Source organism: Spermophilus citellus (assembly GCF_964194105.1).
Source record: "Spermophilus citellus genome assembly, chromosome: 13".
In the NCBI taxonomy this organism is placed as follows: domain Eukaryota; kingdom Metazoa; phylum Chordata; class Mammalia; order Rodentia; family Sciuridae; genus Spermophilus; species Spermophilus citellus.
The window spans coordinates 7,922,782-7,948,330 of record NC_138193.1 but is presented as its reverse complement, the minus strand read 5'-3'; the positions used below and the strand labels follow the sequence as shown (position 1 = coordinate 7,948,330).

Sequence of the window (25,549 nt, the reverse complement as noted above, 5' to 3'; positions counted from 1 at the left end):
GGTGATGAGCATCATGGTCTCCTGGTCTTGGAGAATGGCCAAGCAGTGCTCTGTGAATGTGGAAGATGGGCATGTGGAAGGCTCCAGGCAGGAGGGATCATTGATCATGTACTCTAATCCATGTGCCTGTTTAATGACCTGGTTTTTCTTCTTGGGTTTTAAGGGAGACAGTGCCCTCAGACACTTCTGTGCAGCTGGGAATGCAGGCTTCTGCTTCACCTTGAAGGAAGCATTAATGGTTCATTTCCAGAAGACACGAGAAGAGAGAGTGAGCCTCTGGTATCATGCAGGTTCCTTGCATTGCCCATGGGCTAGAAGAGAGAAGAGTTGCTTCATGAGATTTGATCCCCTTTTTCCTGAAGAGTTCCACACAGAGGTAAGTCCCCAGCATGTTTAGACACCATTTCAGACCCCTTTGTTGATGGAATTGAATCAGAGCCCCTGATGATGTGGAAGAGCTAAAGATGGGTTTGCTATGAATTTTCTATTTCATTTCTCAGGGCCTGAGTCAAGCCAGCCATTGTGCTGTCAGCGCATGAGCTGCTGGTCAAATGTGAGGAAGTGGTCTTGCTTTATGAAAACACCACCCTGATTCAGTGAGCCAGAGGCAGCCTGCAGTCCCTCAGTTTTCCTGTAAAGGCAGATTGCTGTGGATGGCCTCTGGCCTCGTCATGCAGCCCTGCTCAGAGTAGGGGATTGAGGGTCCAGGCAGATCCCTAGTTCCTTTGGACCTTTATTGCCATTGGGCCGCCCCAGGGTCCTTGGACTCTACCTGGTCTTCTGGCCTGGGTCAGGGGATGTGAGGTTTGGAATCCCCCCTCTGTGGCAGGATCCCAGGCCCCCCACCACTTGAGGGCAGGCAGAGCCTTCCCTAATTGTGTTAGAGGGGGAGACTTCTCCCACCATCCTCATCCATGCTCATCCCACATTGTGTAGCTTGACACCTGAGGACCTTTATTCATTGACTTAGTGGTTAGTGGTGACGGTTGCTAAGACTAAGTGACTCTTTCAAGTCACATCACTTGCATGGTAGGGCTAGAGCATGGATCTTCCTCATTGATTTCATGGGACTCTCTCATGGAAACTGGGACTGCTTCCTAAACACACACTCTACATTTGGAGTGTCAAAATTCTTGGCACTGCCTCCTTGGCAAGTGTATCTTGTCTTCTACTTGGGAATTTCACAAATATTTTCGTTTGGTTTGTGGAGGTCATGCAGAAGGGATTTCATTTGAAATGGCCCAAACAAGAAATACCAGTTGTCTTTTTCGCACATGGATGTGCGTAGTGAACACCCCTTTCTGTGTGCTTGCATGAGTTGCTCCTTTGAATTTGTTGAAGAATGGTTGGCTGGGGAGCAAGGTGACGAGAGATGGATATCAATGGTTGTCCAGTATTCTGAAGTGAAGAATGTATTGAGGATGTGAAGGCTTTTCTAGCCAGTTCCTGTGGCTCAGTCAGGGATTAGTCAGAGGATTCTGTCTGGTAGACTCTTTGGAGCAGATATCAAAGTGGCCTGATCTTACCCTGTCCAGGACTGAATGCTGAGCTTGAGTGGGAGCTTCTTGTCATTTCAAGCATTTCCATGAGTCTGTCCTCTGTTCTCTTGTATCCAAGTGGTTTCTAACAAGAAAGCAGAATAAAAATTGAAAGTATGGTGATTGATTATTTATACCAATGTTATTTCAATCAACTTTGTATTATACAAAATTAACTTTCTGCTAGTCAAATTTCATATGTTGAAGAAATAATGAAAATGTTGGGGTGTGTGGATGAGGATGTGCAAATCAAATATTTTTGAGCACCAAGACCTGTTTTGTTTTGTTTTTTAATTTAAATAATAAACTGCCAGAGGACCACACCTGCCATTCAGCCTCAACAACCTCCAGGTCCAGGCTCCAGGTGGCCCATTTCACCAGGGTGTGTGGGACCACACTGTCCTGGGATGAGAGAGCAGTACCCAGGGATGTTGTCATCTCACAGAGTAGATATTGCCAGAGACAGTGGGAAGGTAGTGGCACACGAGGAAGGGAAGAGCTCTCAGGACGGGAAGAGGGGGCCGCTTCGGGACTCAACGGGCATGGCACGAGGCTGCTGGCCATGGTATATGCCTGGGCCAGCTGAGTGGGACAGATCCATGCTCTGTGTCCCTCTACCCTTCTCTGTAGCCTATGTTGGCAGCAGATCAGGGAATTGGGGTCAGAAGTGCTCCCAATAACACAGGCACCAGCCCCCACAGTGTGTGCCAAGCCCTTTCCCCACCTGGCCTGACTTAGTGCTTGTCTTGCTTCAGGGCTGAGACCCTACAGTCTCTGATGAGGGTGTCTGCGGCCCAGATCCACCCTGCATGGCCAACATGCTCAGACCTTCAGCTGGGTCCTAGGCCTCTGCAACCAAACCCTGTTAACTGGGTGGCCTACAGCAGAGGAAGAGCCTTCGGTTGAGCTCCAGAGGCTCAACACGATAGGTGTTGGGCTGTCCCAATGCCAAAACCCCTCCCAGGTTTCTAGGGGAGTGTCCCCCCAACTCTGTCAGCCCTTGCCCACTCTCCTACTGCTGTCCATGATCTGTGGTTCCCATATGGGCATCCCCTCCTGACACCATCCTCACTTAGGCTGTTTCCCCAATTCTCCCTGGTCTCTGGGTCCAGACTCCCCTCTTCCTACAAGAATATCAGATATTGGATTTGGGCCCAGTTGATGCTTTATTCCATCATGTGAGCTCTTAGCTTCATCCCTGTGCAAAGACTCTTTTTCTACACAAGTTCGCACGACTTTTGGCTAAGAATTTTCAAGGGACACTTTTCTAATGAGTACACTTTCCTTCCTTCAGATCTCCCCCCAGTGAGCATTCCTCGCACCCTTGTCCTAGTTCCTTTATGGCAGGTTCCCTCCTTATGGCTGAGAGGACCTAGTGACCCCTGGATTCACACATTCTCCTTAATCACCAACACACTGCAGAATTCTCCATGGGACTGTGGTGTTGGCATTGGAACCCACCCCCTGACCTCTAAAAGTGGTCTGGACAATTGGGTTGGCTCCCTCCCTCCTGAACCTCTTTGATGCCCTTTGAAGTAAGTTATTCTTTTGGATTCCTCCAACAGTAGGCAAGTCCTTGGATCCCCTGCAAGAAAGTCTTCTGGCCTGAAGGTCAGATGTGTCCAGATGTTGACTTGAAGGATATCAGCTCCTAGAAGCCCTCATCCTGGCTGCAGTGTTTTCTCCCCTCAATGCAAAGCAAGAAAGTGCAGTTGGCCCTGCACCCATTCTTCTGCATCCATGGTCCCCACCAGCTGGAAATCCAAACTATCAGGAAAGGAGTTGTGCTCTCTGGACAGATTCTTCTCTCCTCATTGTTTCCTGGATCTTACAGTGTTACAGAGAGTGACACTGCCCTTTCATTGTATTAGGTGTCACAAGTCATCTGGAGATAATGGAAGTGCTACAGGAAGAAGATATGCAGCCTTTAGATGCAAATACTCTGCCATTTTTGTAAGAGACTTGAGCCTGTGTGCACTGGTGTTTTTGGAGGACTTTGAACAAATCTCCCTTGGATTTCTTGTAATGTTTCTGGTTTCTGGACTTGGGAGTGTTCAGGACTTGAGTGTGAGTCAGCCCCATGGGGATGTAGTAGGAGGGCAGTCGGAGCTGTTGTGCAGAACCTCAGTGATGGCTTGTAAGGCCACATGCAACACTGCAAGCAGGAGCCGAGAAGAGAGCCCTCTCCCCATGTGTTCAGTTTGACTCTTATCCAAAATCATGACTTGTGAAATGTTGCAGAAATGGAGTCAAGAAGTTGGGATGTTTTGGGGAGCATGGGCTGTCATTCTCTTCTGTCTCTGCATTATGATGTGTTAGCGGGTGAGAACTTAAAGATGTGCTTAGGCCATGGATTCTCCTTCCCTGGGAAGGGGGTTCTCAAAGCAGCCCTTGTCCCTGTTTCACTTGCTTCCCGAGGAGGACACAACAAGAAAGTTCTTACAAGTTGGCCCCCGATCTTGGTTCCAGCCTCCCAAGTTTGAGAAATAAAATCTGTGCTATGAATTACCCAGTGTCTTGTATTCTGCCATCACAACACGAACTATGCTAAGATAAGTCAATCAGCAGTCTCCCAAGTGTTTACCCTGTGGTAATCAACACCAAACATCCATTTTGTAATTGAACCATTTTGGAGTGCACAGTTGAGTGGCATTAAGCATGTTCATATTGGTGCATAGGCATCGCCACTATGCATCTCTAGAACTCACATGGACATACTCTTGCCATCGGTACTGAATTCTAGTGCCCTCCCAGGCCCAGGCAAAAAACATTGTACTTTATCTTTTTATGAACCTGTTAATTGGGAACCTGAGATGAGTGAAATCCTACAAAATTTGTGTTTCTCTGGACATCATCATTTTCAAGGGATGCAGTTCACCCCCACTTATGGGTATACCAGGTCCACTAGGGTCTTGGGTTCCATGCAGCCTGTAAGTCCCCTCCTCCTCCAGTGTACATGGAGGCCCTGTGCCTGGTGGTTCTTGAGCTGATTACAGGATTTGTTCACTGTGTCGTGGGTCATGATGGACTATAAATAGAAGCAATGCCTGGATACTCCTGAGATGTGAGGAGGCCCAGCCTGTGTCCTGAGAATTGTTGTGACCTCCTAATTAATAGGCCCCCCGTATCCCAGAGGAAAGGGCAAGTCCAGAGCCAGTGGAACCTCAGTGTCTCTGAGAGAACTTTTGGGGTGGGGGGCCGGGATACATTGATGTGATGTCTCTGATGCAGAGTCACGTGCTTCGAATCCAGGTAGAGGTGCTCAGGAGCAGCCTGGGCTGGCACGTGGGTTCCCCACCTCCACACCTGTGGAACATCTTGGGGCTCTGAGAAGCACAGCAGCCTGACGACGTGAGGGCATCTGCTGTCTGCATACAGTGAGCTGGGTTTTCTTCACGTCTCTCAGCAATTCCACATAACACCAGCTCTGAACCCAGAGTCCTGGGCACTTAGTTGAGGCTCAGTCAGCTCCCACCTCTCTCTACCTGACAGAGCCCTCCTGGCTCCCTCTGCACTCATTACCTTGAAGATGAAAACCTGGAGGGTGGGACTTCCCGTCATCCAGAAGTTCCCAAACACATTCCACTGTGTCATTTGTTCCTGGAACCCAAATGGTTGGGGTGGGCCACAAGCACCCTGGCCTCCATGTGTGGGAACCATGGTAGTATAATCAAGAGACAGCAAGGAGAGGGGTTGGACTGATCAGTGCAGATGGCAGGGCAGAGTACAGAGTGGAATGGAGAGTTCTCACCCGGGGTGATTGTTGTGATGTGCACAAATGCTCTGCTGGTGCTGGGGTGCCCCCATGGTTCCCAGGGTCTTGAAAGGCTACAGATGCCCACAGAGTGTTCTCAGATGCACATAGTGGGAGGCCCATTGCTCACTACGTACCTGTGGAAGAAGTAGGAGGCCCCCTTAGTGTGGAGGTGCCATCTAGAAGGCAGCCTCACTTCTCTGAAAAACTTGATTGGAAAAAAAGTGTATGGACCTGTGCCCAAAGGGCCATATATGCTCCTGGAAGTTGGTGGTGGAAACAGTTCTCCATCCATTAATCACTCCCTCACTCACTAATGTCCTTGTGTCCTTGAGAAAGGCTCTCCCTTTCCTGGTTTTCCTGAATAGAAATCCTCTTGCATCTTGGGTGAATAGGGTTATGCATTGTGCAGAGGGTGTTGGTCCACTGAGCATCTTAGAGACTGTCCTTTATGGAGCCTAATGATCCTCATTGGGGAATGAGGCCAGGGTCCTAACTGTGGTTAGTGTGAGGACACCCTGGGTTCAGAGAGGGAAAGAAGGACAAGGGAAACTCAGATGTCCCTTCATGGCCCCTGGAGTTAGAGGACTTACCCCTTTGCACCTGGGATCGGGAGACCTCATTTCCTCGAGGACACGCACACTCAGGTGTAGGTCTGGAGTGTGGGTTCCTTTCTGGGGTCCAGGGCTGTTGTTAGCCACCAGGAATGACGGTGCTCTCCATGCTGAGTGGAGCCAGTTTTGCCAGGAAAGAGAGCCCATGGTCACGCCTTGTCCAAAGCATCCCACGCCAGGGGCTCCCATCCCTATATTCCTGTCCTGAAAGGAAGCCCCTGAGAGGCAAGGTGGGTCCAACCACCTCCCATGTGTTCACTCATCACTGTGTTCCAGCAGTCACCCCAGTTAACAGTCCTGATGGGATTGGATGTGGCTCAGATGTCACCCTCATGAGCTCTACCCTGGTACAGGTGCAGTTCTGCAATGGGAGAAACTCAAAACCTCAAAACACATGCACATGAAAGAAAAGAGCAAGAGCCTGAGCCCAAACAGGCCAGGTGTGGCAAACACAGCTGGAGTGCCTAGGTGGGGACTCAGAATTATGTCAGTGGGGTGGCACTGCTGCTGGCACCAGCATGATAACCGAGAGCCAGCCCTGCTCATTTTTGGGAGCAGTGTGTTGGGGAAGGCAGCAGAAATTGAGAGGCAGGATTGAGTTTGGCCCTAGGAGGAGGTTGGGTAAAAGGCCAGTGTGGGTTGGAGGGCCTGGGCAGATAGAGAGAGGCCAGGGCACACCCCAAAGCCTGGAGACTGCACTTGATGTCCAGGGTTGTGGAACACCACCTCCCCTCTTACTCACAACTGAGAGCAAGGGGCATTGATAAGTTCAGTTTGTGTGCAGCTGCATGCAAGGTGGCTCGGCTAGGCACCTCTGTTTCCTTGACTCAGGAGTCTGGGAGTCCAGGCTCCACTGAGGCTCGGCTGGGAGGATCAGAGTCTGAGTTTATGCCTGTGTTCCTGGTGGGATCCATGTTGGCTGAGCCTCAGTGTTTGTGTGATGAGAGGACGGGTGAGTGTCATGTCTTTATCACAGGACACACTTGTTAAATGGACTTGTTTGCTCTGAGGAGGAAAGAGAGAGGGGGGAGTGGTGCTGGAGACAGGGATGCAGACAGGGGTCATGGACTTGGCATAAGTCGGTCTTGGAGGTGATATCCCATCACCTGTACCCACTTCAATTCCCATGAATCCAGAGGCTGAGCCCCCTTGAGGTGAGGGGTGAAGTGGTTCTGGGCAGCAGGATGCTGTGGTACCTCGGAGTCTCTGTGAGACCCAACACTAGACACACTTGGCCCTTTTGAAATCTTAGGAGAAGCCTTGGGAAGTTGTATGGCAGAGGGGAGCAGCCTCTGCATCTCAGTCACCTCCAACTTGCCATGGTGTAGAGTGGGAACTGCAGCCACGATGGGACGGACATTGGCCACGTCCCTGTGTGGGACACAGGCCTGATTGAGTTGGGGTGCATTCTTTGTCTCTCCCCTTCTTGCCCATCTCTACGTTTGTGCTTTAGCCACCTGTGAGTCCCATCTCTGGTTTCAGTGAGAATAGAGGGTGTTATGGGCCAATAGACACAATAAACCCTAGAGATTAGATGCTACCCTACTTTTCAGAAAAGACTGGGCACACCATGAGTTGCACAATGATGGGACTAGGGTCCAAAAGCTGCTGAGAGGGAAGGACTGATTGTGAATGCATTTTGAAGGATCCAAGCTGGAACTCTAGTGGCACCAAGCAGGGCAGATGCTGGTGGGGGTATTTGGGTAGTTGTTGGTGAACACCTGCACACCTGAGATGGGTAGGCATGGAGGAGAAATCAGCAGCCCATAGGGCTTTTGAAAGTGGTCTTATGTGAAACGAGGCTCAGGTATGGGCACAGGAAATGACATCATTGCCTTGACAATGGATCAAACAGAACATGGAACCCTGGTATCCAGGCACCCACTTCACTGACCAAGCCATCCGAGCTCATTTGTTTGGAGACACTGGAGTGAGAAGGATGTTCTCCTGTGGTCGCAAACAATGCCGAGCCTCAGGCTCCCAGGAATCTCAGGGGGGCCAACTAGCCCTTTTGTGGATGCACTGGGTGAGGCTTCATCTTAGACGCCAGAGCCTCTGGCGATTGTCGCAGAGGAGCTCAAGAGTAACAGTGAGTAGCACAGGGCAGGTGAGCCCAGCAGGCCCTCTAGTCTGATCCCTGATGAATGGCCCAGGACTCCTATTCTGACTGTGTGTGTGTGTGTGTGTGTGTGTGTGTGTGTGTGTGTGTGTGTTTATACTGATGGGAACTGTCCCATTGTGCTTTGACTCTAGTGTATTGGCACAAGTCATTTTTCTGTTTGTCACCATTTCCATTTTGAACCCACCATTCTTGGTCCCAACCCAGGGTGAAAATGATCAGAACACGGAGGAGCCCTTCAGGGTACAGAGCCTTGAACCTTACAGGCAGGACCAGCTTAGGAATGAGCTCCTGCCTGTCATTTGTGGGAGGAACCTAGATTTCAGCAGCAACATGGGGTTCATCTCCTGGGATTCCATCCCCACCCAGCAGGTGCTGGATCTCTTGTTCCCAAGGTAAGCGCCAGACCACCAAGCCCAAGTGTGTAGCCCCCTCATGCCTGGGTCTTGGGGCTGCCATGTACCTCTCAGGGACCCAAAGGTTTGTGATACCTAATGAGATAGAGGACCACACTCATAGTGGAATGTCAGCCCCGAATGGGACGAGTCCTGGAGGTGCCTGCCACAGCCTTGCAAGGGGAGTGAACTCCCCTCTCAGGCAGAGAAACCATCCTGACTCCAGCTGACCCACAGAGGTCCATGGAGCAGTCCCCACACACTGGGCACCACAGCTCAATGGTGTGCGCTGAGCTCATTCCCAGGTGGACTCAGTGAGGCCAGGTGGTCTTTCTGGTTGATGTTGGCTTTGTGAAGAACGTAGATCTGTGCCAGAGGCGTCTCAAAACTCGGGCCTTGGGGAAAGCTCTTTTGGGTTAATAAAGACATGTTAGTATACATAGTGGGACAGAGTGTCCTAGCTGGGACATAGCTGGACAGGGGCTTTGGACATGGCAGCTCCCACACCCAGAGATATGTGGGAATCAGCAGTTTGGGCTCATTCACTGATGAACATGGAGAAAGCACCCACTGTGTGAAGACACGTCTCCAGTCACGTTTCATAATTCAGTGAAAAATGGGGTGCAAATGACTGCCATTGTGTCCCTTTTCATGGGGGTCAGCCTAAAACCGCAGGTGCCATGAGTACATATCCTACATGTGACTGCATCCCTGACTCCATGAGGCATAACTGCACGTTGTCCTCTTCAGTGACTATGGTGGACCCCTGGACCAACTTCCACATGGAATGGGCTTGGGGTCAAGAGGGTGGGCTCCTGTTTCCAGAATAGGGACCTGCAAGGTGATTTGACTTGGGAAGGCTGAGGAAAGACTGCTCTCCCCAATTCTGTTTTCTGCCTGCAGTGTAAGGTGTGGGGCTTCAACAGTAGGAGGGGTAAGGCAGGGAGTTGTAGGTGGAGTCATGGTCCTCTGGGGAAGCCCCTGGGACAATGGATCCCCCACACTACACCTCCCTGTCCTCCCCCAGGGCCACAGAGATGTGGTCTGCACTCATGGGAAAAGAGAGGTCCACCGCTACTCAGGGGGACTCAGTGAGAGCTCACAGAGAATGAGGTAGCATTGCAGCCCACGCCAGGGGAGGAGGTGTCTCTTGAGCCCTGAGAAGAGTGGGCAGGAGGACAGACACTCCTGGAAGGTGCACTCCAGGTTGGAGAGCATGTAGCCAAGGGGAAGAAGAGTGTCAGGCCTGGCCAGAGGAGGGGAGAGCTGGTCATACCATGGATCTAACGCTCCTTCCTTGAAGGCTCTTTGCCTAGCCACCTGTCCTGTCCCTGCCTGTACAGCCACTGTGTCTGGTCTGAGGTGGACTGGTGTGTTCAGAACCAGGGACGGTTCAGGAGTGTAGGGTCAGAGGTTTGCTCTGGAGGCCGTGGCGAAGGCAAGGCCTGGGTTTTGCTGACTCCACACCTGCCTCCCCACAGTGCCTCACCTTCCTTCCTGGGGACCTGGGTGAACTTCTACACCGAGGCTTCCCATCAGCCTCCAGGCTCTCTGAGTCTGCAGCTGCTGCTGCCGTACATGGGGCTCTTGCTGGATGGCTTGTACCCGCAGCCCCAAGCACACCGCCTTCTGGCCCTACTGAAGATGGCATATCAAGCCAGGCAGAGCCTGAGAGCCAGGCGGACTGGGGTGAGTACCTAAGGGTATATGAGGAAAGGTGCGACTGTTGTCCCACTGCAGGGAGTCTGTATGCCTGGTGTTGGGCTGGAAATTAGGATAAGCCTTTGTCCATTCAGGAAGTGACCCCAGTCTGCACAGAGGTCCTGTGTGGACTAAGGGCCTGAGTTCTTCCTGGCAGCAGGGGTATTGTGTGTCTGTGCAAAGGTCAGGGCAAGGCAGTCATGTTGGCATCTTTTCTCTAGCTACAAGCTTAGTTCCTGTCACGGCTCCTAAGCCAACCCCAGAGCCAGAGCCTTCTCCCTGGGAAGGGGCAGAGCCGGAGTCCAGGACATCCGGGGTCTCCACTAGGTACTCCCCACGGCCCCAATATAACAAGCGGATGAGAGGCAGGTGCCTCATTCACGTCTACCTGGAAGACGAAAGGACAACACAGTACAAGAGCATCCTGGTGAGTCTTCGAGCAGGGGAGTCTCCTGGGAGCCCACACTGGGGCAGACCGAGTCCACAGCAAACACCTTGGACTAGGCCTGTCTTCTTGAACTGGAGCTTCTGGAAGGTCAGGAAGCAGAGCAGAAAATGAGGAAGAGAGAGGCGGGAGAGCAGCAGCATGCCAGGTCTGGGTGGGAGTGGGCCTGTGTGTTTTGGGGTGTGCAGGTCAGAAGTGCAGGAGTGAGTGCTGGGTTCAGAGGAGGTCAGAGAAATATCAAGGGTACAGGCCATCCTCTATGGACCTTGGTATTGAGAAGGAGTATATTGAACCGTGGAGGTTGAAGCACAGGAGTTGGCAGTCATTTTCCTGTGTGTGGGAGGGGACATGTTGCTGGTTGAAGGGAAGGGAGCCATTGTAGAATGATTAGGGTGGGTAGGTGTGGGTCACAGACAACTGGGGGTCTTGGAGGGGCCCATTAGTGTCCTAGTTTGCATGTATGTGAATAGAGATTTAGCGGCTCTCTCTGCAGAATTTTCCTGGGTGTGGAGTATCCATTATGAGACTCTGGTGTCCACCTCCAGGGGAGCCATGTTGAACCACTGCACCTGCTGGGTCCAAACCTCCTGACACCCCAGCAAGCACTGACACTCTCGAGCCCAGCAACTTCCATGCCTATCATTAAAGAGTCCTAGTGTGTGCTGTGCCCTGGCTGTCAGGACCAAAGCACCTAGGGTTTGTGCCTGGTCCACACAAAAATGCAGCTGCATCCCAGACCAGAGCAGGGATATGGAAGTCCACTGGACCATTCCTCCCATCTTGATGGGACTAGAGTGTGTCTGTACAAAGCCTTTTGGTCCTTATTCCCTTGTCCCTGTAGGGCATAGCAGGTTGAAGCAAACTCTTGTACCAAGATGGGACTAGAGGCTCATAGGAAGACCCCACATGATCACATGAAGGCCTCAGGTAGCAGGGTAACAAGATGGTGCCCTTGTGTTGAGAGCTCACTTGTCTCTGATTGTCCTTGAGCACTGTCCTCTGGGTAGCTACTCCCAAATTCCCTCTCTGATGAGCTTTCTCCAACCCTGCTCAGGTGACCTGCCAGGACAGGGCTCCAGTCATCATCCGCAGGGCCTTAGATGCACACTTGCTCCAGCAGGAGGATCCAGAAAACTTTGAGCTTCTGCAAATTGTCTCGAACCATCAGAGTAAGTGGAACCATCAGAGGGTAGGGAGCAGTGAGTCACAGTGGGCTCGGGATAACTGGGAGCCAAAACACAGTGTGCATTGACCCAATGCCCAGGAAGAGTCTGGTGGGACTTGTGCACAAAACAAAGTGTAATGATGGGGCATAAATCTGCAGGTTCTTCATGTTCCCCAGGGGCTGTGGACCTGCCTATCATGTGTTCTTTCCTTGGCCTGAGGAGGCATTGCAAAGCTATTATCCACAAGGGGCCAAGAAGAGAGGCTTCTTTGTCTTGTGTCAAAGAAGACAGACAACCACAGGGTGCCTACTTTGGCAGCCTTTCCTGACCTAGATGAGTACATGAGAAAAGCAGTTCAATGAAGAATCATTTCTGGCTTCCAATCTTTCTATTCATTGCAAACTGAGTCCACTTAGGACCAGAGGCCATTTCTAGAGAGAAGAGTGTGGTAGAATAGAACCCTTCACAGCTTATAAACTCTTGGAGAGAGAGAGAGAGAGAGAGAGAGAGAGAGAGAGAGAGAGAGAGAGAGAGAAGAGAAGAGGAGAGGAGAGGAGAGGAGAGGAGAGGAGAGGAGAGGAGAGGAGAGGAGAGGAGAGGAGAGGAGAGGGAGAAGAAGAAGAAGAAGAAGAAGAAGAAGAAGAAGAAGGAGGAGGAGGAGGAGGAGGAGGAGGAGGAGGAGGAGGAGGAGGAGGAGGAGGAGGAGAGGAAGAAGAAGAAAAAGGAGAAGGAGGAGGAGGAGGACGAGGAGGAGGAGAAGAAAAATGAAAATAAGTTGAAGGAGGAGACCATGAATAAGAAGGTCAAGATGACTCTAAGAAGAAGCATGAGGAGAAGATGAAGAAGAACAAGAACAAGAAGGAGAAAAACAAGCCAAACAAGAAGTATAACAATAAATTGATTAAAAATGTGAATGAGAATTATATTCATGAGCAGGAAATGCAGAAGTGGGGAACTCAAGAGAAATATATTGCTCTGGATGGCACAGCCCTGCTGGCTGTGGACATCCTCCACCCACCATCAACACACCTCCAAACCATACCCCTCATTTACTATAGCCCTGTATGAGTGGATGAATCCACTGGCAAGGTGGAGGCACCACCATCAAGTGCTTCCCCCAAACCCACCTGTGATCATTGCTGCAGTGGGGAGAAAACCTTCAACACATGAGTCTTTGGGGACCAATCCAGATACAAAGTCTAGCTGTTTCTCTTTGGTGGGCCCAACGTGAACTAAGAGGTTCTGGGGTACAAGGGGCTATTTCCTTGAAAGGTGTTCCTGTAGTGGACCTCCTGTGCATAGAGGGTCCTCAGGGAGGAATCAGTGGGGAGTCTTTGGTGGAACAGTAGCTGGATTCGGGGGCTCTCAGGTCTCTGTGTGAGACCTGAGCTGGCAGAGGCCCTCAGTTGTGGGGGATGTTGGGTAGTGTATTCCTTGAGTGTCACCTACCACGCCTCTGCCCCTGCCTCTCCAGAGCTGAGGATACCTGCTGATGGGAACGTATATTACGCCCTGGATGGAGGAGTGGATTATAACTTTCTTCTTCGGGAAACAGCTGCCAGCAAGTCGTTGAAGGTCAAGCCAAAGGAGGTAAACAGCCACCTTCTTCACTCTTCACTCCTGGTGCCACTCCACATCCTCCAAGGGGACAAGAACCTCAGGTTCTGGATGGATGTTGTAGAATGCCCACAGAGCCAACTGCCAGGCTGGGTGGGGTGCAGGTGCTGGGCTTTGCTGATGTTGTCATCCCCCACAGTTCTTGGAGCCTTCTGTGGCAGTGGCATCCAGGATCCCAGCAGCTGTGAGCAGCAGCTCTGCAGTGGCTGCAGGACCATTGCCCCAGGCCACCCAAAGCAATGAGTACTCTAAGAGAAAAGTCACCAGTAGCAGCTCCTCACTGCTTCACTCCAGCGAGCAGGTGGAAGACAGCCGCTTTGTTCACGTCCTCCTAGAGGGACAGAGCAGGAGGGAGACAAAGCGCATCCTGGTAAGCCCGACAGCAGGGCTGCCTCCTGGGTGTCCACACAGTGGAAGGCAGGAGACACAGCCAACCCCGGGGCTGTGGTGGGAAATAAAGAGAGAGGTCCGTCTTAAGGGCTTGACCTGAGGAGGGAGAGCATCAGCATGCCCAGCTCCAGCGGTGAGTGGGCCTGTGTATTGTGGGTTTTGCAGGCCAGAAGTGCAGAGGGAAGTGCTGTGGACAGATGAAGTCAGAGATATGTCCAGGGTGCAGGCTGCAGTGCCTAGAACTTGGTATTCTCAATGAGTGAGGTTGGAGCAGAGGAGGTGGCAGTGACTTGTCCCATGTGTAGGAGGGGATGTGTTCCTGGTGGCAGGGAAGGGAACCTCCTTAGCATGACTAGGTGTGGGAATTTGGGGTCGGGATCACCTGGGGGGTCATGCCAAAGCTTTGGAATGTCAGCCTTTGCATGTATGTAAATACGAGCTAAAGGGGAGTATTTCTATGGATGTGCAGTAGACACGCTAATGCTGCAGGTGTCCAGCTGCAGAGGAGACATGCTCAGTGACTGCCAGTGCTGAGTCAAGTACCTCATTCCAACCAGACCCGCACCGAGCTTCCAGAGGCCAGGGCCTCTCAAGGCTATCATGAAGCACTCAAGTGCACACTCTTGTATCTGAGCCTGTTTTGTGTAGTAGCAGTCAGGACCAACATTTTCAGTGCATCTGCCTCTTCCACCCACAAAGGCAGCCTGCATCCCAGAGCACACTTGGTGCGCAGGTCCCTGGCCCATTGCTGTCATCTCAGTGAGATGAGAGTGTGTCTGTGCATAGGCAGTTTGGTCCTTTGAGCTGAGTGGAATGTGGCTCCCCAGGGGGAGGGGGGATGGCAGGTACAGGCAGATATTTGTACCAGGATTGTTCTAGTAGCACATTGCAAGAACCCAGGGGGTATATGGAGGCCACACTCAGGTAGCAGGATAACAAGATTGTGCCCTTGTACACGTAGCTGAGGTTTCTCCTGAATGTTTGACCACAGTCTTCTGGGTAGCTCCTCTAAAAGCCATTCTCTGATGACATTTGTCCCACCCTGATCCAGGTGACCTGCCAGGAGAGGGTGACGAGCCTCATCCGCAGGGCCTTGGACCAAAATTTGTTGCAGCATGAGGATGTGGACAACTTTGAGCTGCTGAGAATGATGTCTGAGAATGAGAGTAAGTAGGACAATCAGACAGTGGGGAGACATGATCCACAGTGGGCTCAGGATAACTCACAAGAGAAAGTGGGCCTTGGCCCCAAAATAGCCAGAGTGTGGTGGGCCTGGTGCAGGAAACCAAGTGCAGTGATGAGCATGTCCAATGTGGAAGTGCTCAATGAGGCCCCCAGGGGGCTGCTGGACCTCCCTAAATGTGTTCCCACCTGGACCTGGTCTGGCAATGCAAAGCTAATATCGATGAGGGGCAAGGAAGAGAGAGGCTCAATCAATCAGCAGTTTGGTTTATGGCTCACTGATAAGGATGCCTTCAAATGAAGAGGAGGAGAACATGGGTCCTGATTGGATCAGCATTGCTATGGACGGAAGCAGCACAGGTCCCAATCCATGGCCAGGATATGAGAAGTCAAGAATGTCAGGATTGCAGCAACTGGGAACAGGACTCAGTGAAGAGGAAGTCAAGGCCAGGGAACAGCCTGTTTGGGTTATTTTTGGAACAATTCCAAGTCCTCTGTGCCTGGGTGCCCATCTCCTGAAGATATCAGAATGGCCAGGTTATTATTCCTTCCAGCAACAAAGGAGGGCATCTGAAGAACATAGGCCACAATGCTGAGCTGTCCACAATGCCAGTGCTCTTTCCTTTCTTGTGAGCCCAACACTCCTAGCCTCCACCATCCCAGCCTGTCCACAATAGAACCCACCATCTGTCGGGCACGTGAGTTTTCCCATTTTCACACACCGCCTCATTTGGGTTGGCTCTGTCTTACACATGAGGAAGAATGAGGTGCAAGGAGCTGGGCAAGGGGCAGTGTCTGCGAATCTCAGGGACTTGGGAGGCAGCGCAGGAGGATGGGGATTTCCAAACAGCCTCAGAAACTTAGGGAGAGCCTGTACCCAAGTAAAAAGGCCTGGGAATGGTCTCAGTGCTTAAGTGCCTCTGGTTTTATCCCTGGTACAAAAATAAGCCAATCAATAAGGAATTACCAAACTGAGAATCTACAAAGGTGATTTCAGAAACAGACACTTTCAACCCAGCATCAGTTGAGAGCAGGCTCCAGACCAGGGAGGTTTGTGTGTAACCGACATCAAAATGGAGGACTACCGGGGCCCTGGAACCCACTAGGTGTGATGGCATCTATGCCTTATGGCAGGAGGGTGGCAGTGATGCTGGCTCTCTCCTAGATTTTGGAAACCTTGTTTTCATTGGGGAAGCTTTATGGAGGTGGAATCTATTTTAGCAATCCTGGTCCAGATGAGGTGCTGACTACCACAGGTAGAAGCCTATCCAGAATGCGGTGTCTGTTATTCAGTCTTTCCGGACTGTGACAATGACAAAGAAAGAAGTCACTTGTCTTTGGTCTTGGTTTCACTCCTGGCCATTGATTGAGAACTGATTTCATCTTGGCCTACTGAACACAGGCTGCATCTGGGCAGAAGAGTGTGATAGATTTGAACTCCTCAGGACCCCCAACCGTTGCCAGAGAAAGAAGGAGAAGGAGGAGGAGGAGAAAGAGGACAAGCCTGAGTCGGGAGAGGATCACACGATGAAGAGCAAGAGGAAGAAGAAGAAAAAGAAGGAGGTGAACAGAAGGAAGGGTGGAGGGAGATACACAAGAAGAACAAGAAGGAATCATGTAAGAACAAGAAAAAGACCCAGAAAGAACTACAAGAAGATGCAGGACAGAAAGAAGAGCCAGAAGTAGAACAAGAACCAGAATAAAAGTACCAAGCAGACAGCTCATGATGAGAAACAAGGGGAAGGAGAGCGAACCTAGAAAACAATAGAGTTCTCCAGGGCACCACCCTGCTGAAGTCCTCCCACGTCCATGCCCAACACACCTCTGATGGATACCACCTCCCCTCCGCGTATTCATCCATGAGTGGATTCATCAAGGGCAAGTGGATGAATTCACCCACCATCCAACACTTCCCTGAATGCCCATGTGTGAACATGGCTGCACTGGGGAGAAAGGCCTAAGCACAGGAGCCTTTGCCAATCCTGATGCAAAGCCTAGCAGTGTCTCTGTGGCAGATCCAACCTGCACTGAGAAGTTCTGGGGCCCCAGGTGCTGTTTCCATTGTCAGATGCTCTTTTGGTTTAGAATCCTGTCCATCATCTTCTCCAGGGAAGAATCACTGAGGGAGTCTCTGGTGGCACTGTAGCTGGATAGGAGGGCTCTCAAGTCTGGTGCAGGCTCGCCCTGGCGGAGACTCTCAGGGGTTGTGGGTGTTTTGTGGTATAATCCTTGAGTGCCACCTAACAATTCTCTCCACTTCGCTCTGCAGAAATCAAGGTCCCTGACCAGTCACTCATGTATCTGTCCATGAATCCGCAAATAAAATATCATTTCATCGTGAGGAAACGCCCCCAGGTCAAGGGAAAGGAGGTAAACACCTACCTTATTCAAGCTGTACTTGTGCTGCCATTCCACTTCCACCTGGGAAATAAGAGACCTCATCACCTGGACATATGTGCTAGAAGCCCATAGAGCCAACTGACAGGCTGGGGTGGCTTTCTGTTTCTGGGTTTGCTGATGTTCCATCCCCCACAGTTCTCAGAATCAACCTGCAAGTCCTCCAGGCCGCTTTCCCACAAGCAGGTGGGAGACACCTGCTTAATCCGTGTGCACGTAGAAACACAAAGTCCAAAGATGGCCAAGAAAGTCCTGGTAAGCCTGGGAGCAGGGGTGTCCCCTGGTGCTTACACCTGGGTGGGGAGCAGACACTGGTCCAATACCATGGACTACTCATGCCCTCTTGCATTGGAGCTTCTGGATGATCAGGAGGATAGATGGGAATCAAGAAGGGAGAGGAAGGGCTGGAGCTGAGATGAGGGAGAGCAGCAGCTTGTCCACCGCCATGTCTGAGGGAGTCTGTGTGTCAGGTGGCAGCATGCAGTCCAGAAGGGCAGGGGCAGGTATGGGTGACAGATGAGAATAGGACAGGACCTAGGTGGCAGGTTCCCTTGTATGGGATGCTGACGTCTATGGAGGAGGACAGCAGTGTGAGGTTCTGCATGTTCCTTGAACAAGGAGCTGAGAGGGTCTCTCTGCGGTCTTGATAAGGATATGGAGCAAGCACACTAAATGTCCAGGTAACCTGCAGGACAGGAGCCCTTTCCAATGACCACCCTTGCCGGATGAGGTGCCCTCCTATACCCCAGCCAGCACTGAGCCTCTGGAGGCCAGGAGCTCTCGTGGCTATCTTTCAGCACTCCTGTGTGTGGTCATGTTCCTGGGTCTGTTTTTGGCCCTGGCGATCCAGACCAAAGCCTCTAGGCTTTGTGCCCAGGCCATTCCCAATGCCGCCTGCATCCTCGGGCAGACCTGGGATCTCGGAGGCTATTGTCCCATTCCTCCCAACTTGTGGGATGAGATTGCATCTGTATGCAGGTAGTGGGGTCCTTTCACTTCGAGAGGAGTGCAGCTCCACAAAGAGCAATGGCAGGTCCAGGAAGTCCTATGTACAAGGATTGGGCGAGTAGCCTGTGGGAAGAGCCCACGCGATGAGCAGGAGGCCAGCCTCAGGTAGTAGGGTCATGGATGTTGTCCTGTATTTAGAGTGGAGGTGCCTCCAGAATGCCCCTGCCCACTGTCCTTGAGTAGTCACTTCAAGGCCCATTTCCTGAAGGCCTGTCTCCCATGCTGCTCCAGGTGACCTGCCACGATAGGGCTCCTGCCGTCATCCGCAGGGCCCTGGAGCTACACTTGCTCACTGAGGAGAAGCCGGAGGAATATGAGCTGGGCCAAATCATCTCTCACCGTCAGAGTAAGTGGGACAGTCAGATGGCAGAGAGCAAGGGTCAGGATGTGGACTCAGGTCAATTCTTAGCACCAAAGAGTAGTCTCTGACCCCCAAGAACACTCCAACAGATGTGTTGGGTTCGTGCACAAAGCAATCTGCACTTGTGCTGGTGGAAGGTCTCGAGGGCCAATGGTGTACCCCAGTGGATATTGCGGCTCCCCACCAGGTGCCTCCCCTGGACATGAACAGGCATCCAAAGCTGACATCAGTGAGGAGTGAGAAGGAAAGCCTCTGTCCAGGAGCAGTATGCTTTCATGGCCTGGGATAGGAGTGGTTTCAGAGGAACAGGGGAATGCATGGGCTAAAGAGGGAACTGGCATTTTGTGGACTGAAGCAGTAGGATTGAAAGCCTTGTGTGTGACCAGAAAACCACTGCCTGGGCAGAGCATTGCCAGGATTCTAGCAAGCAGGATTCTAACAGGATGTAATTGGGAAGAAAACACAGCCTGGGAGACAGCTTGAATCATCTGTGTTTGCATAAATTCCATGGTCTTCCGCACCTGACTCCACTTGCCAAGGAGTGATCACAATAGCCAGGTTATGACCCCTAACTAAAGTCAGATGAGGGCTTCCTGAGCACGTTGGCCACAGAGGTCATCTGATAATAATGCCAGTGCTTTTTCGTTGGTTGGTTGGTTGGTTTTTGTGAGCCAAACACCTCAGCAGCCATTATCCCAGCCTATGTATGCTGAAGACCACCATCCCTATGAGTTCTAGGATCACTTGTCTCCTATCTTAACCTACTGTTAGGTTAGTAGAGTCTATGGAAGAGGAAGTCTGTCTGGGGCCTTGGTAGCCTAAGAAATTCATAGCAGACATCCCTACATCCAACCCAGAAGGGATGGAGAACAGGCTCTAGGTTAGAGGAGGGCGACAGGAAACAGGTGTTCAGAGGAAGGAGAAGCGGGCTGTTGTATTCCCCCACTCGGGGTCATGGCACCACTGGGCCATACACCATGTTGGAGGGAAGCATTCCCTTTGCTGGTCTTTGGAACCATTGTTCTCAGTAGGGCAGCATTTCGAATGTGGCCTCCATTCTCAGAAGCTGGTCCACATGGAGGCGGGCTCCACCAACGCAGAAGCATGGCTCTAATGTGGTGTCTGTTCTGGTCAGCCTGTCCTCACTGTGGCCATACTTGAGGAAAATAACTCAGAGGAGGAATCCTAGGCCTTTTCTCCGGGTTTCACAACTTTCTCTTTGGTTGTGCACTGGGCTGTCCATAAAGCTCTAGTGTGTGGCAGTGGAGAGCTCCTCAGCCCTTGCCATAAAGGCATAGACTGGGAGAGAGAGAACGAGGCTGGCAGAGAGGGAGAGAGAGAAAGACGGAGAGGAGAAGGAGGACCTCTACTTGGAGAATGAGGTTTCAGTGGAGCCAACAGGAACAAGGTACTGTTGCCCAGGGCGCACCCCTGTTTAGGTCTTCCTCCACCCATGCTCCACTTTTCTTCCAGTCCCTCCCACCTCCCAGTAGAGTATTCATCTTGAATGAGAATTTCATGATGACATCAGAGCACTCACCATCCAATGCTTCCCTCCAAACCCACCTATGAAGATGGCTCATGTGGGGACTGAATCTTCGGCACAGGAGCCTTTTGTGGGAGATTTCAGATGCAAACCCTAGTGGTGTGCTTTGGCAGATGCAAGAGGACCTGAGATGTTCTGGAGTCCAAAGCCTTTGGTAGGAACAGACATTAGGTCTGTTGAAGTGCTCTGCCTAGTTCTTCCTCAGGGAGGACTGTGGAGGCTGTCTTTGTTGGTATTGGTGCTGAATTGGGGAGCTCTCAGGTGTGTGGCTCTGGCCTTTTCTGGCACAGGCTCTCAGATGTTGGGGTGTCCTAGGGAGCACCTCCTGAGCCACCTTGTTTTGTACACCCCTCTCTCCTCAGAGCTGAGGATTCCAGCGCAGGCCAACGTATTTTATGCCAAGAACCCTCACACAAAATCCAACTTCGTGCTGAGGAAAAGGAGCCTCCCCCAAAAGAATGATGAGTGGATCCAGCCTCAACCTCCCACTCGTCCTGCAAAGAAGGCTCCAGCCCTCCTGAGGATGCTTGCAAAACCATTCTGCTGCTGTGTGCCTGGGCGGGGCTGAGGCAGCCCAGGAATATTTACATTGATTACTATTGGCTTGGAAAGTTTGAATCTGTAGTTTGCCATTGTCCTTGACCTTGTTTAGTAACACAGTTGTTACTCTATCCTGTATTTGTTGTTTCCATTAATATATTATTATTTTAAAATATATATGTTTTTGTTACCTGATCTACTGTGATGATTTGAGTATCTAAATGTAGCAGTGATTCCTAAAGGACACATCCAAACCAACAGGAAGGAATGTTTCATTCTATCAGCAAGAAGTTTGGTTTTTAGGAGTTTGGCAGATGGCAGTATCTGAGTCAGTTTTCCAATGGGGGCAATGAAGTATCGGCTATCATGGTACAAACAGAAACAAAGACACACAAACACACACTAGAGCACACACATACACACACACTAGAGCACACACACACACAAACACACACTAGAGCACACACATACACAAACACACACTAGAGCACACACACACACACTAGAGCACACACATACACAAACACACACTAGAGCACACACACACACACACTAGAGCACACACACACACACTAGAGCACACACACTCACTGAGAGATACATACACAGATGGAGTTGGTCTCTTCTGAAATACTTTGGAGACGTGGTTCTGATTTCTCCCATTTTGGAGTATTTTCAATTGCATAAGGTGTCCTGCAAATGAATCCCATGTCTGAAGAAGACATGCATGTGTACTTCACATGCCACTTTCCACATAACCAGAAGGTCATGTCATGGAATATTTTTCATGCAGCTGTGTTTTGACTGTGAACCATCCCATGAGGTCAGCTGTGGAATTTTCCACTGGTAGCATCACAATGGGGATCCACTCTTTGGATTTGGGGATATTTCTGATTTGTTTGATTCAGATTGGAATGATATATATATATATATATATATATATATATATATATATATATATATATATATATGCTATTGATCAAAATTCTGCGTTTGATGGTAATGAATGCCATGCATCTAGGAATCTGTAGACTGCAGACAATGAATGGATGCCTACTGTTGCCTGGACTGGTCTGCAAAGTCCTGTAGCATTTGAGAATGTGTGAGGGCTGTACAGGTCTTGCAAAAAGTCCAGGTCAGATGATCCTGCACAAAGCTGAGCTAGTGGTCTCCAAAACAGCATAAGGGCCAAGGAGAAACACACTTCCACACAGAAGTTGGGAAGCTACCTTATGAAGGTAATCATAGGTATGGGATCCTCTTGCTAGGACCCTTTTTCCATTGGGCCAGAACTGTTTTCTGAATGTGCTTGCTGAGAAGAGCTTGGAATTTTCTAACTGAAGCAGTTTGTGCAAGCTGCTTCCACTTGCAGGAACAAAGTGTGTTCTCGTTGAGCACTTTGGGCTGTCCCTGGTTCAACTAGAGTGTGTCAGAAGCACTTGTAATGATTGGCATTCACTGTTTCACATTGAAGCCTCTGTGCCATCTGTCAACCACTGATGGCTGCAAGTGGGGAATGGAAGCCATTTGCCGCAAGCAGTTTCAACTTGCAGGACTAACTTTGTTGTAAGTAGGCACATGGTGTTTTTTTCTGTGTGAGCTAGAAGAAAGAAAAATTGCTCCTTACAGCTGACAGGCATGCTTTCACATTGAAGCCTCTGTGCCATTGATCCAAAACAGTTCACTCATTTGGGTACCTGCACTTCAAGTGTATGTTGTAAGCAAATGTGACAAGTGGATGTCAATGAGACTTTGGAGAACTGATCTTCTCAGCTGGTCCTCTTTCCTCCTGCAAGTTGGTGATCTCTTTCTGGCACACTTTGTGTTTCATGCCTGAACTGTGCTCTGAATGTGCTTGATGAGAACAGTTTAGAAGTGCAGAAGTGAAACTGTTTGTGGAAGCAGCTTCAAGTGGCACAAGCTAACTTGTTCTCAGTGAGCTCATGGGGATTTTTCCCAGGTTGAAGAAGTGTGAATGAGAATGGCTTCTCAGAGCTGGTAGGCATGTTTGCATTTGGCAAACTTTGCCATCTGTCACACAGAGTTCCTTGCATGAAACCTGCATTTCCAGTGTTTTCAGGAAGGTCTGATGAGTGGGTTTCCATGGAATTTTGTGGAATTGTTCTTTTCAGCAGTCCTCATTGCCTTCTCAAAATTGGTGATCCTGGGTGCAAGGACTCTCTTGTCAGCCAACATTGTATTTTGGGCCTGACCTCGGCTCTGAATGTGCTTGTTGAGAGTAGTTTGGGAGTGCAAAAGTAAAGCAGTCTCTCAGCAGCTTCAACATTCAGGAGCTCATTTTGTTCTCAGTGAGCACACTGGGGTTTGTCACTACTTAAACTAGCATGAAGAACCACCGCTTCTCTGAGGTGGCAGTTTCCCTCTGAAGCATCTGTACAATTGGTCAATGCGAGTTCAATGCAGGCAGGCACTTGCATTTCAAGTGAATTCTGTGACAAACAATTGAGCAATGGATTTCAATCCACCTTGGGGAATTGCTCTTCCCAGTGGGCCCACAGTTCTCCTCCAAGTTGCTGAACCTAGGTCCAAGGGCTCTCTTGCTAGCACTCTTTGCATATGGGCTGAAACTGTGCTCTGAGTGTGCTTCCTGAAAATATTTTGGAAGTGCAGCACAGAAGAATTTTGGCAAGCAGCTTCCACATTAGGAAATGACATTTTTCTCACGTGCCCATTGAGCTTTGTACCTGGCTGAAGTAGCCTTAAATCCAATGGCTTCTGAGAGCTAGCAGGCACAGTTTCCATTGGAAACAACTGTGCTCTTGGTCAATGGCAAGTTGATTGCTGTCAGGCACCTGCAGTTTCAATGAGTTTTTAGAAGAGGGAGACCAAGGGAATACAGTGAAACCTTGGGCAATTAATTTCCTAATTAATGTTGGTGATGCGAGACCACAGTGGACTTTTGCAATGATACTTTGTCATGATTTTGCAGGAAATGTGTTCTGAATGTGCATCCTGAGATGCATTTGTAGGGGGCAAACAGAAAAATTTTGTGCACAAAGTAGCTTTGTTCTCAGTGAACACATGGCAATTTTTCCCTGGTTGAACATGCAGAAAGCAGAACCTCTTGTCAGAGATGATGGTACCATTATATTTGGAAGCATCTATGCACTCAATAAAGCACAGGTCATTGTAGTCAGGCTCATGCAATTTCAAGATAGTTTTCAGAATCCGTTTGAGGAATGGATTCCAAAGAATCATGGAGGAATTGAACCACCCATCAGACCTATTGCTTCCTATCTGAGCAAGTGCTCCAAGGTACAAGGGCTCTCCAGCTAGTTCACTTTGGATATTGAGTGTGAAATGTTCTCTGAATGAGCTCAATGAGAAGAGTGTGAAGTGCAGAAGAGAACCAGGGTGTGCAAACAGCTCTAGAGTGTGAAGTGCAGAAGAGAAGCAGGGTATGCAAACAGCTTCAATTGCAAGATGTAAAAGTGTTCCTAGAGAGCACATTGGGATTTGGGCTTGGTTGAACTAGTAGGATTTGGAACCCCTTCTTAGAGCCAGCAGTCACAGGCTTTAGAAGTTTCTGTGTCTTGTATAAAGCAGAGTTTGTTACTCGTGGGCCTTTCATTTCCAGTGAGTTTTCAAAATATTTGAGAAAAAGATTTCAATGAAACTCTGCGCCATTGATCTTGTCAACCGTCCAACTTTCCATGTGAATACTGGTGATGATGTTAGGTCCAAGGGCTCTCTGGGTAGCACAATTTGCACTTTGGGTGTAAAGTGTTGACTGAACGTGCTAGCTGAGAAAAGCTTGGAAGTGCAGAATGGAAGCATTTTGTGCAGGCCGCTTCCAATTGAAGGAACGGTCTTGTGCTCTGTAAGCACATTGAGGTTTGTTTCTGGCTGAAGCTGCATGAAGTGGAACCGCTTCTCAGAGCCGGCACTCTCAGTTTCTCTCTGAAGCACTGTTCCATTGGAAATTCAGATTCCCTGCATGAAGGCTCCTGCGTTTCCAGTTTGTCTTCTGAGTAAGGGGGAACCATTGATTTCAGTGAAACATTGGCAAATGGATTTTCTTCAAAGAGCAGCTTTCCTCTTTAACGTTGGTGATCGGAGCTACAAGGTCTCTCTTATAGGTACACTTTTCATATTGGGCCTGAAGTGGGTTCTGAATGTGCTTGCTCAGGAGAGCTGAGAAGTTCAGAAGTGAAGCAGTTCATGCAAGCAGCGTCCACTTGCGGCAGCAAACAGTGTTTCCAGTGAGCAATTTGTGGCTATCCCTGTTTGAACTAGAGTGCTGCAGAATGATGTATAATAACTGGCAGACACAGGTTCACTTTGAAGCCTTTGTGCCATCAGTAAATGTGTTTGTTGCATGTGGGTCCCTGCATGTCATTTATCACTAGACTCATCCAAGTCCAGCAGAACACGAAGCTCACATATTGGCAAGGCTGTGCTTGAAAACACCTCAAGCCCGCATGGGTGTCTTCAGCTGAGAGTCTGTAGCAGTTCCTCCTGGGGCCTCTTTTCCAGTGATGCTGTCGCCCTGCCCTCGCCAGCTTCCCTCCCTTTCCCATCTTTCCTCTCTCTGGTCCACTCCGCAGATCCCATCCTCCCTTCAATAGGGCCTCATCCAGGAAGCCTGCCCATGTGCCTCCCACTTGATTCAAACTTCTCCAGTGCACTTGTTGTCAAAGAAGTACTCCGAGGAGAGAGGGGCTCTCCTTTCTCCACATTGAAGTCTCTCAACAGGGAGGACTCTGCTTTGGAGAATGAATCTTCTAAATGTTATTGGGCTGGCTTTTGAAATCT

At 50.1% G+C, this 25,549-nt stretch overlaps 1 protein-coding gene and 1 long non-coding RNA gene across 2 annotated transcripts in view; one reads left to right on the top strand and one right to left on the bottom strand.

The window, feature by feature from the left end:
• Positions 1-25,549, bottom strand: part of LOC308632288 — an 827,867-nt gene that overhangs the window by 793,782 nt on the left and 8,536 nt on the right. The gene's annotated exons all lie outside the window — the stretch shown is intronic.
• LOC308632377 (uncharacterized protein) lies at positions 8,359-17,825 on the top strand (the record flags this gene model as incomplete). Its single annotated transcript, XM_081264469.1, has 8 exons — positions 8,359-8,420; positions 9,902-10,109; positions 11,621-11,735; positions 13,207-13,322; positions 13,489-13,719; positions 14,791-14,905; positions 17,191-17,291; positions 17,457-17,825. 8 exons carry the CDS (start codon positions 8,359-8,361, stop codon positions 17,730-17,732), a joined length of 1,224 nt encoding a protein of 407 aa, XP_081120595.1. The 3' UTR covers positions 17,733-17,825.